Source organism: Amia ocellicauda, chromosome 23 (assembly GCF_036373705.1).
Source record: "Amia ocellicauda isolate fAmiCal2 chromosome 23, fAmiCal2.hap1, whole genome shotgun sequence".
Classification (NCBI taxonomy): domain Eukaryota; kingdom Metazoa; phylum Chordata; class Actinopteri; order Amiiformes; family Amiidae; genus Amia; species Amia ocellicauda.
The window spans coordinates 3,755,040-3,766,867 of NC_089872.1; the positions used below are offsets into that span (position 1 = coordinate 3,755,040).

Sequence of the window (11,828 nt, forward strand, 5' to 3'; positions counted from 1 at the left end):
AATGGCCGACATGGAGTGTATTCAATAAGGAGATATTTTAAGTAGGGAGGTTCCAGTCCCTTTAGTGCTTTAAATGCTAATAGAACTTTGAAATATATCCTGTAGCACACAGGGAAGCTAATACTAGAGTGATGTGTTAATCTATTTTCTTGCAGCAGCATTTTGAACTAACTGCAGAAATAGCTCTATCTGTGCTTTCTGACAGAATGGCATAACAAGCCCCCTCTGAAGGGCTGATGAGGCACCTCGCCCCCCAACGTGGAAGCCCGATGAGGCACAACCCACCCCAGAGGCACCCCACCACAGAGGGTTAACAGTACACCCACTTAGCAAGGTCTGACTAACCATCGCCACCCAAGGGCTGTTGATGTTCCAACCCCCCCACCCCTAAGGGCCGATGAGAGGCCCCCGAGGGAAGACCACAGCCAGCAGTACCATTTAATAACTTTCTGATCTCCTTGCTGTTGTAACAACTATATTGCCTGGATGGGACGCATCCATTAAGCCAAGGCCTTAAGCCGTGGACCCCAAGAGATTTATTTTCTCCTATAAATATCCTGTCATCCATAGGAGTTTTTGTTCTTCTCTCCTCTGTGCCTAATGTTTTTACTGTTGGTTTACTGAATTTTAGTTCATTTAAACTGTTAAAGGTCTATTTTTTATTAATTAATTTTGTTGTTTGTCTTTTGTAGTATGTTTATCACTCTGTAAAGCACCCTGCGAAGGGAGCTATACAAATAAAAATGTATTGATTGATTGATTGAACTCCTGCTATTACTACATTTTCTTAAATGTTGCCCAAATTTTTTTTGTGAGTGATATTGGGGCATTAACAAGAACATAAACACCCCTTGTTCTATTATTGTATATGGTGTAAATCTTCCCATTATAAATCTGGTATGTAACTTTATATTTAAATATTAATAGGGAACATCTGTACCTTTGTCAGTATTTTTTTCCTGTTCTGTCCTTTCTTATGTTTGGACACCATGCTGATCCATTCTGTTTTCATTCTATAATAATGGCACCTTATGCCATTATTTGGAAATCCATTAACAGAGTAATCCAGTCAGATGGGGCAGGAATGGAATATTTTAATAAACAAGTTATTGCTGTTGGTAGTCATAGTGGAGAGAGCAAATACTGTTTCACTAAGCTTTGAAGCATTGGCCTCTGTACTTAAAAGCTTTTTCAACACCTGTATTTTAACTTTATTCTGTATCTTATTCATCTAAGAAAACTGGTGTATTCAAGAACCAAGGCAGGGTGTGGGAAGCAGGTTTATCTTGTTTAGCTAGTTTCAATTCAGATTAACTGTCTAAGCTTGTCAAGAGAGGCACACAGACCAGAAGGAAATAAAACTAGCATATGTTCCTTTTATGAGATTCTATAAAAATTTTGGAATACAATTAATGAGGCAATCACTTTTGTAGGTGCAATAAATACTCTTGCCTTGGATTTTCTTACAGGTGTGATTCTTATAGATGTAGAATGCAATTGAGAATATAAAGGCTACAATTGTTAAATAATTTAGAATACACTTCAAATTAAATTGGTCAGTCTTACTAGGTTTGTGAGAGTTAATGAAAGCAGATCTATTCCTAAAATATACAATTTTACACAGTTTATTTTGTAAAGCTTATTTTATTTGTTTTTTAAGTTTTGATGATCATATGTAAAAATATGAAGTTTTAACCAACTGTTTGTTTTTCATCTGAAAGCCGTTTTACCAAGGAGCCACACATTGTGAGACGGTTGTATGTAGTCCTAAATTGTATATAGTCTTAAATGGTGCAGCTGGCTGTGGTCTTCCCTCTGGTGGGGGCCCCTAGCCAGCCCTTGGGGGGTTGGAACATCTACAGCCCTTGGGTGGTGATGACTCATCAGGGCTGTGGGTGAGCATGGCTTCCTTGTTGCAGTGCAGCTCAAGGTGGGGCAATCTGGGAGGCATTCCGGTGACATAGATTGCCTGGTGGGCAGGGATGTCGTGGAGGAGCAGGCCGGTGAACAGAGCGAATATGACAATTGGATTGACAAATCTGGACTTGTATTTTGACAACAGAATTGTATTATGGACCGACTTATTTCTAGTGTCTTGTGTCATATTTACTATTAGTTCTATGTTAAGAGAGGGAACTGTTTATGTGTTCAGGTAGGCTCAACAAGGAGCTAGGTTTTGATTTGTTTTTTGTTACTCTTGATAACTTTTGAGCAGTGGCACCAATTCTGCAAAACCTTGGGGTGCAAAGTTTCATAATTCAAAACAGCAAATCCAAAATCGAGGTCAACTGGGCCTGCTCAACATTTTTATACATGCAACAGAGCATGATAGTTTACTTTAATTTCTTTATATATGTATATATATTTTTTTTTTTTCATCTCTCTACCTGAATTGTTTGTTAATCCAGATTTTTTGCAGATTGGAGGAACTTTAAAGAGATTTTTCATTACCAACAAAGATACCTATACATATTTCATGTAAGACGTGTTGGCCTGTGCTGTACATGTTATGATCACTGTTCATAATTAATGTTGAAAAATGTGCATTGGAACAACAAAAACACAACTGAAATACAATAATTACGGTTGTTAAAGCCAGGATTTATTCTATGCAAAATGTAAATATATAAAATGGTATATTTTACCTATATATTTTTTATTTTATGGTGACGATATTACAGCCAATCACTGCTTCCACAACATTCTCAAACTCCAGTATTTTTTCCTAATCTGTCAAAGGCTCTTTGGACTGTCACTCTGCTTAGTCCTGCATTCAAACAGAAGTAAATGACCCAATCAGTGAACCGAGGTTTTCGATATCAACTCTGTTAGGACAGAATTGCTCGCTCTGGGGGCAGAACTATATGTTGCGTTTGATTGGTTACTTAAGGAGGCGGGACATATATGAAGAGAAAGTTAAACTGGAGTTTGGAAACGTTGTGGAACTGAACTACAGTAAATCTTGAGGGCCACTCTGGGGGAATAAATTGCATTATGTTTTTTTTTTATTTTGTTACAAATTGTACCACATGTTAAACTAGACATTGTGTAGTACTCGCAATTTTTATTTTTAATATTCATGGCTTGGTGCCCCCCAGCCCCCCAAATGGAGTTTGTTTTAGTAAAGTATTGTGGTAACTTGCGTATCAACTCGGTCTTGTTTTGGTCACAGGTCACAGGACTTGATCGCTGTGAGTTATATGTATGTATGTATGTATGTATGTATGTATGGTTATATGTATCTGTACTAGACAGCAGGACTTGATTCAGCAATTATTATTTCCTCTGATATTGATACAAGGTAAACAATTGCAAATGTTTCCATTGCAGCTGTTTCACTATCATAACAGATCAGCATCTCCTTCACACAATATTTACAGTGTTCAATGACTAATCCATGCAAATGCAAGAAAGCCCTATCAGGATTGTAACATTTATTTAGTTATGGAAAGATACAGTTCAGGTATGAAGTCACAAACAACTGTTTCTAAAATTTAATTTAGTTGGAGCACAGATTATGTCACAGGATGTCACAGTGCCTAATTACTTTGACTGACTTCCATAGTCACTTTCAACTGACCACTGGTAAATATTCTAAATATATTTATTCTACATATTCTAAATATGTAGTATAACTACAATACATATGCATGAAAACTGAATTTATGTTTAAACAAATGCTCACACTAATTTGCAATTCTGTTCTGTTACAGATGCTTATAAAACTGCAGCCAAAAGTCAGCAAATGTACAGTACAGTGCTTTCTTCCCTTTGTGCATTGTTCAACCAGGAGTCCTATAGAGGAATGGCAGATATATATGTACATATTTTGTTACAGTAGTCAGACTACTTAAAGGAATTATTATGTTAACTCTACTTCTATTTGTAGACCACCACTATACATATACTAAGTTACATATTACCATGGACACTTACCTGCTATTATACTACAGCTGTAACACCTGCACCCTGACTGTTCCCGCTTTCACTGCTAGAGGTCACCCAAGCCACACTTTCCTTAAACTCTATTCCAGGATTCTGATCGCTCCATTATTCAACTATCATTGCAGCTGTTCTCATTAATCATCTCCACCTGTCTCCAATTCCCATACTCATTAAACCTTTATATATTCTCCTTTGTTCCCTCCGCCAAACGCAAAGTCTTGCCATGCCTCTCTGCAGCAATTCCGAGCCTTGTTTCTATTATTGTGTTTTCCAGTGTATCGACCTTTTGCCTGCCTTTAGTTTTACGTCTCCGTATCGTCCCCTGTATTGTTGTTTGCTCAATCGATTGACAAACCTTCAGTGACCCCGACTACTCTTTGATACCACCCTCTTGGCCTTCTAGACACTGCAACTGGATCCTACACTCCTCAGTCTTCTCTGTTCCAGCCCTGACAACAGCTAATAACCTACTTATCACATATTACCATTGATATATACTAAAATTAACCAAAATGATCAAACTGTCACTAACCAGTATACCACAAAATATATTATATATTGCCACATGAAGACAAAGCATCTTCAGATACTTTAAATTCTAGTATTTAAATGTAATTTACTCAATACCAATTGACAAAAAAAATCCTCAATAGTCACATTAAGAAACAGTTACAGATTAAGTACCCAGTTATATTTTAGCATTAGTTATTTAAGTCATAGCCATATTAGCCATATTCAAATTAATTAAATTATGATGTCTGATGCTTTATATGTTACATGAATCCATATTTAAAGATAAAGAAATAAGATTTGAGCTTTTTACTTGAAATATCACATACACCACATAACATTAGTGTATTTTTTTTTTATTTCAGACACAAAATAGCTTTTTATTTTGTCATTTTATTAATGAAATATCCCTTTTTAAACACAGACATACAAAGCATATACTATATATATATATACTATACTATTGCAACACCAGACAGGTATATATATATACTATATATAATATTATATAGACCAGGAAGAATAAGACAGTATAGTGTAGTAGTCAGGAACTGAGGAAAGTTTAAGCTTTACAGCAAGTATAGCCCCCTTTAAGAAAACATTACAATAAAAAAAATTAACACCAATTTTGTGCAATAGTTCAAAAATATAAAACATATTTCCCATTGATAATAAAGAAGGTATGTATGAAAATGAAGAATAGTAAAGTTGGCTTGCCTAATTTCTGTGCCTTATACATGACTTGATATGACATACGTCTTTACAAAAAGAATAAACATGATGATAAATGTACAGTCATTTTTTAATGATACATAAGGTTCTGCAAAATGTTCGGCATTTATATGGAACAGATAAAATTATGTTATTCTAAATCTAAAATAATTGTATCCTGAAGCAATATATTTTGATTAATTTATTGAATCTTTTTATTACTTTGACCATCAAATACGAATGAGTGGGCTGTGCAATCCATTAAGCCAGTGTTAATTTAGTCTGCATTTGTTTGTTAAGAGTCAAGTCTCATTCTAGTTCATGAATATTCTGTGGGAACATCTGTTTAATTCTAAGGGAGTTATTCTCTATGTCTTACCTTCTGAAACCTGTAGATGTTTTAGTCCTGAGTCCCAAGAATACTTTTTAAGTTGCCATTTTAGTTTAGTTGACAAAATATAATTTGTTTTTCCTACTAAGGAGATGTGACTTCTTTTTTCTATGTTTATGCAGTGGAGGTTTTCATGGTGTTTTACATCAGACAAAGCTGAAAACATGAGAAAGACTGAGACTAAAATACAGCAAATGCTGACTAAATTAACACTGTACTATGTGCAAAATGCCCATTGTTATTGAGTAAGAAAAGAGCAGTGTTTTCCCCAATCAGTAAAATACTTTCAACAGACTTTGCCATCATTTGTTTTGCTTCTTTATCTTCAAAAGGATTTCCATCTTACTGCAGAAAGAATGGCATGGACAAAATACAGCAGCGTTGCTATATATGCAAACACCTGAAAGACAGATTAACAAAATAATATATATAAAACAAAAAACACAGACATGTTTTAAAAATGTGAAACGGAAGCTGTTTCACTTTCCTGTAATTTATCCTATTAGATTTGTGGAACATTTTGCTATACAATATAATTTGCTCTAAATAATATTTCTCAATCCTATTGATTGTATATTCTAAAGGAAGCAGATATACATTTATCCTAAATTATAAACATCTAGCTTAGACAAAGTTGTGAATTTTCACTGTTGTCAGAATTGTACTATCAGGGGCCTCACTAGTGACTCAACACCCCAGCTCAGTGCAGGTCAAGGCCTATAATCCAGACAGTGCTTATTTATATTTGAAGTGTGTAATCATTGACTATGACTACTGGCAAAGCACTTTTGAGGTTGGGGTGTGCCTCAGTTGGCCAGGGTCAACACAGTATGACACCCCTCTGACTTAGTGGGTAGATGGGTGTGTTCTGCATGCATCAAGAGCAGGAGCTGTAGCAGTGATCTGCATTAATCAACACATTTGAAATTCCAAATAATTGTTGAGATGAGTTGAGATGTTGATGGATCAGATGATGTCAATCATTATCAGTGTATGAATCTGATAGTGAATGTTTTCTATCACATCTTCATATGTTTTATATAAGGTACTTACTACTGCAGAAATATCCTCTTGGTAGATCTTCAAATCAATGTTCTTGTTGACAAGTGTTATGAAGGCCAATAGTACTGCAGCACTCAAGTAAAAGAAAGCTGCAATTACATGGTATGCCCAATCCTGCAAAAACAATAACCCAAAACAATTAATTAATTATGTTTTAACTTTTTAGTAGGTAAAGAGAGAGCAACAGTAAATTACTACTAACCTCACAACTACTACTATTAATATCTAGAAATCACAATTAGCCTTTTTGGTATTTGTTTATCTATTTATTTGATTGCAGTGACCCCAGACTGAAAAATAGAAATACAAAATAAAAAAAGCTTCAGCAAAATACTGGTAGATGTATTCATTTAAACATCTGTATTGACTAAATATTCAACATTTTTAGTGTCTTTTTAACAGACTGTCAACATGAGGGAAAGCTGTAAAGACTCCAGTGCATTTATTTCTATATTAACTAACAAAAGATGACACGATGTCTTAACCTATAATCTTTCTATAAGCTGAATCTGTGTTAACAATTAACAATATTGATTCAGCTAATAACAATGTTTCAAACGCAGGCTGAGAATACTACAACTGTATAGTTATCCATGTTATATACACACTTGTCACTGCGTATGCCATTATTAATACCAAAAGAACAAGTGAAGCATAAATATTTGATGGAGTTAATAATTAAAAATCTAATAAAAAAATGGACTTACAGCTGCAGCCCAACCTGGGCTATTTTGGTGCACTCCACAAATGAAGAGCACCAGCCAGAGAAATGTCATGACAAAACAGAACACAGACACAAACATCACCCATCCTAGAGGATTTGGTGGAAAAACTTTGGTAGATGCAATCAGGATCCATACAAGGCCACCAAAGATCTGGTAGAAGGAACAAAGATGATAAATTATTGCAATAAAAAGCTGACTAAATAATGAATGTAGCTTCCATTCTACTGTTTTCTGTAGTATACATCATTACATGATACAATGAGGATAGTTTTAAGTCTATAAATTATGTTTTTAGATGTCTACAATTGATGTCTATTGAAGGCCACAGCCTAACAAAGTCCTCATCGCTCTGCATTCATTCATACATCCTTCACAACAATTCTTTAATAATATTATGAAAAATCTAAATTAACTATTGTAATTCTATTCTATACAACAAATTAGTTAAAATACGTAGTAGACACTTTGTATGTTTCATTTATATTACTAAATTAAATTCATTACCATTTTCCAGTTTATGACAGGATACATTTGCAGGCCATTTTGTTAATGTAAATATTGATATCTGCACTATTTTAACATGTCCCCCCTATGGTTTTTAATACTTTATTATTTTTTTATTTAAAATGATTATGCCATTATATTGAAAGCTTAGGTGTGGATTACTGTGTAAAAACTAAAGTTTCAAGTGTCACCTACATACTTTAACATTCCATTTTAAATACTGTGCTGTCATTATCAACACCAAGATAATTAAAATAAAGAAGACATTATTTTTGATAATGAATGGGAAAGTTACATTACATTACACAAGACAACATATTTAGTTTCAAACTTCTTTTGGGTTGAACAGAGCTAGAAATCTTCTACTATACTGTTTTGTTTTAAATAACGGCTGAAGACTCATCTTTTCAAGATCTGTTTTCTAGTCATCTCCTGCATCTCACTATCAGTCTGCTAATAAATAAATAAAAATAACAGTAGCCGGTGTGCCATTTTGTCTTTCAGCAATATCCCCCCTCCAAGGGGCTGATGAGGCATCCCGTCCTCCACCTTGTAGGACTGACAAGGCACCCCCCACTCTAGTGGGCTAATAATGCATCCCCCACCCCTGATGATGTACCATCCCCATTAGAGGGCCAGCAAGGGGCCCTGACTAGAGGGAGGACCACAGCAACTTTCTGATCTTCTTGCTGATGAATGTATACTGCCTGGAGTGGAGGCAACCATTAGACCTAGGCTTTATTTTTTTTATTTATTTATTTATTTATTTATTTATTTATTTATATTTAATTTTATTTTCTCCTATAACAATCAGCCACCCTATATGTATTTTGTTTTTCATTTATTTGTTTGTTTTGTTTATTAGTTAATTTTAAATCTGTAAAGCACCTTGTGGCTATCTTGTGAAGGACGCTATACTAAATACAAATTGACAGACTTGAATTGATAGACTGATATTTCATTTTCAGAAACATCAAGAAATCAGTATATACCCTCAGGTGACAGATACTAATTTGAGATATAACTTGTAATTTGTCTGGTATGTTGAAGGCAATAATTAATTAGTTATAGTCTTAAGACATTAGTTTGAAAAAGTATTTAATATTCATAAAGACTGTATAGTACATTGGTTTTGCATTGATATACGGCTACCCAAAGTGTGATGAACTGAAAAGCAATTAAAACAACATTACTTCAAAACCTACTAGCTATAGGATAGTACTTGAAAATTTACATTGTAAAGTCACAAATTGTTAGTTTATTCTGTGGCTTGTTGGTTAGTTTTATAATCTCGACGGAAATGAATGAACAGCAAACCGTGCGATCTGCCAAATCTGTGATTCCTCTGTCAGAGCTCGGTACTTTGAATGTCCTTGCAAGACACAAAATTGATTATCTTGCTTCGTTTAGCACGTATCACATATCAACTGACATTATGCAGGGAACTACGCTGTCTGGTGTTTGTCAAAGAGCTCAGTTATTCAGTTATTTCGGTGGAGCTCAGTTATTGAAACGGGTGAGGATGCACAACTTTCGATTTGTGCGCCTGTTAGAAATATGCTTCTTCATTGGAAATTAGATGTTTCCACCGCTGATGTAGGAGTTTTTGGGATGTTGTGACAACTGAATTCATCAATAACATCTCCGTAAATGGTTTTGAGATCCTTATGTACAGGTGCGCTAGCCCATTAAGTCTTTCTTCTGTCATAGTGGAGTGCAATTATGTTTTGATTTCTTGATTTCTGTCTTGATTTGACAGTTTATATATTGTTTATATATACATACACGTTTAAACGGTTTTGCATCCCTAGATCGTATGTTGATTACAAATAAGAGGAAGTTCAACTAAGATCTTGATAACGCCAGCTGTTATCTTCAGTACTGTGTTTTCACCGCTTTGTGAAACTGAATACTTGTGAATCCCAAGAGGAAGAACGATACATTTTTTAGTGCAGACATGAGGCAGCCTATAGTGTATATAGCCTACGCAGTTCAGCAGTTTCGTACTTAAAACACCTGTAACTGATAAAAAGTCTCTGCTCTGTCATCCAGTCCTACACTGCAGGCACACCTATTTACACCACTTTCCCGGAATTTACCTGTCGTTTTCAATAACTACCACCTTTTTTGCTGAAGTACGTTGCATGGCTTGCTTTTGATCTCATTCCGTCACGTACACATAACATTTTTTTAAAAAGCTGATCATATACAGGGGCGGACTGGCCATCTGGACGTTTTGGAAAAGTCCAGAGCAGCCCCCCACCGAACAACGATAGGTAATGTGCCAGGACCATTTTTTGCTCCCATTCCGCCACTGATCATATAGAAAATTGAAATGTTTCAAATATGGTCAACATTCTTTCAAAAACAAAATTATGTGTTTTATTTTAAGACACACAACATGTTATAGCATTTAAGCATGTTTTTAATGTTTTTTTAAATAATGATTTCTCCACTTAGCCTTATTTTCTTCTCATTGTTTGAGTGTTGCAACTTGTGTAAGTAGTTCTGATTTAAAGGTATACATACCGTAAATTTAGTAATGCAGTAACTTTGTAGCTTTGTCACTACAAATCCTATCCGTCCTATCCGTATCTTTTACATTAACCTTCTGATGTAGTCCTAGTGAAAACAAGTTTTTATAGGGATAGCAGCAGGAAATTCTATATATAAATAAGAGTAGGCCTATATTTACCTCAAATTGTTGTCTATAAAGAGCTGCCATCTTTAACATTTGAAAAAGTGAACTTTGCTTTGTTTTTTTACAGACTATTATTATTCTTATGTTCTTATGTATTGGCTGGGAACATTCTAAAACAGACTGGATGTGATCCTTGGATCACTTAGTTATTAATGGACACCTATCGAGCATGATGGGTCGAATGGCCTCCTCTCATTTGTAAACTTTCTTGTTCTTCTTCTTCTTCTTCTTCTTCTTCTTCTTCTTCTTCTTCTTCTTCTTCTTCTTATTATTATTATTATTATTATGTTGTAGATAAGCCCCCCCCCCATTCAGCTTGATTAGTGCAAATAAAGCTTATTTGTTACAACCTGAAAAAATACAAATTTGGGGGCACTTAGAGGGGTGTTGAAATTGTGCTTTAACTTAGCTATTTACATATATTCAAATAAGTACAAAAATGTCCCAAGTATCCCAAAACAATGCGACCTAAATAGAATCTGTATCTGTAAAATATAACATGGGTATGAGTAATATAACAATAAAACAAGCATTAGGATAACTTCAATATCTCCTACAGTCATTCCCTCGCAACAACAGTTCAGTGGGATACTTACCAGTTCTGGTAAATAGAAGATGTCAGGTAGAGTTGTGCATACACTGACTCCACTGGGCAAACTACCCATGGGCTGTGCTGTAGCTGCTGCCATCTGTTCAAACCGTTCTTGATGCTAGCAACACCTCGACTGAGCGAGCTCGAAAAACAGGTGATCCTTTTGAAGAAAATGGAATACCAGAAAAACCAGCTTTCCCAACTGTTGCCAGGAACACACCCTGTCAGATAAAACTAAGGAATACTGTAATGTTAAGGTGTTTTTTGTTTGTTTTCTTAGATTTCTGAGTGAATTGACTCATATATTCTAATTTAATTAAATAAAAATGTGGTAGGAAAAACAACAACAGCTTTTATATAATTGCAGCAAGTCACAAATTAAAAATCTGTATGGAGAATATCAAAATCTATTTATTGTTCCACAGTATAACACAGATACATTGTAAAACATGATAAAGACTAGTAAGGTGTTATACTGTTTATAACATAAAAATAAAAGCTATTTGGTTGTTTCTATCTATGAAATTAATACATCACTTATATTTAGGAAATGAAACAGGCTTGATGAATGTTGTATACATAGGCAGCACTGTGGAGTAGTGGTTAGGGCTCTGGACTCATAACTTGAAGGTTGTGGGTGGGGCAATGCTGTTGTACCCTTGAGCAAGATACTTCACTTAGATTGCT

At 34.9% G+C, this 11,828-nt stretch overlaps 1 protein-coding gene across 1 annotated transcript; it reads right to left on the reverse strand.

Moving 5' to 3' along the window:
- Window positions 1-4,795: 4,795 nt before the first annotated feature.
- LOC136719054 (myelin and lymphocyte protein) lies at window positions 4,796-11,304 on the reverse strand. Its single transcript, XM_066696883.1, has 4 exons — window positions 11,146-11,304; window positions 7,327-7,494; window positions 6,611-6,733; window positions 4,796-5,957 (listed from the first exon to the last, which is right to left on the reverse strand). Exons 1-4 carry the CDS (start codon window positions 11,236-11,238, stop codon window positions 5,883-5,885), a joined length of 459 nt encoding a protein of 152 aa, XP_066552980.1. The 5' UTR covers window positions 11,239-11,304; the 3' UTR covers window positions 4,796-5,882.
- Window positions 11,305-11,828: the final 524 nt, after the last annotated feature.

Bases quoted from the DNA above. Each gene is read 5' to 3' on its own strand.
- LOC136719054 (XM_066696883.1), bottom strand. From the start codon at position 11,238: ATGGCAGCAGCTACAGCACAGCCCATGGGTAGTTTGCCCAGTGGAGTC. The intron at 7,495-11,145 runs GTAAGTATCCCA...TCCTTCTACCAG, and splicing joins TCTTCTATTTACCAGAACTG to ATCTTTGGTGGCCTTGTATG. The intron at 5,958-6,610 runs GTAAGTACCTTA...TCTGTCTTTCAG, and splicing joins AAGAGGATATTTCTGCAGTA to GTGTTTGCATATATAGCAAC.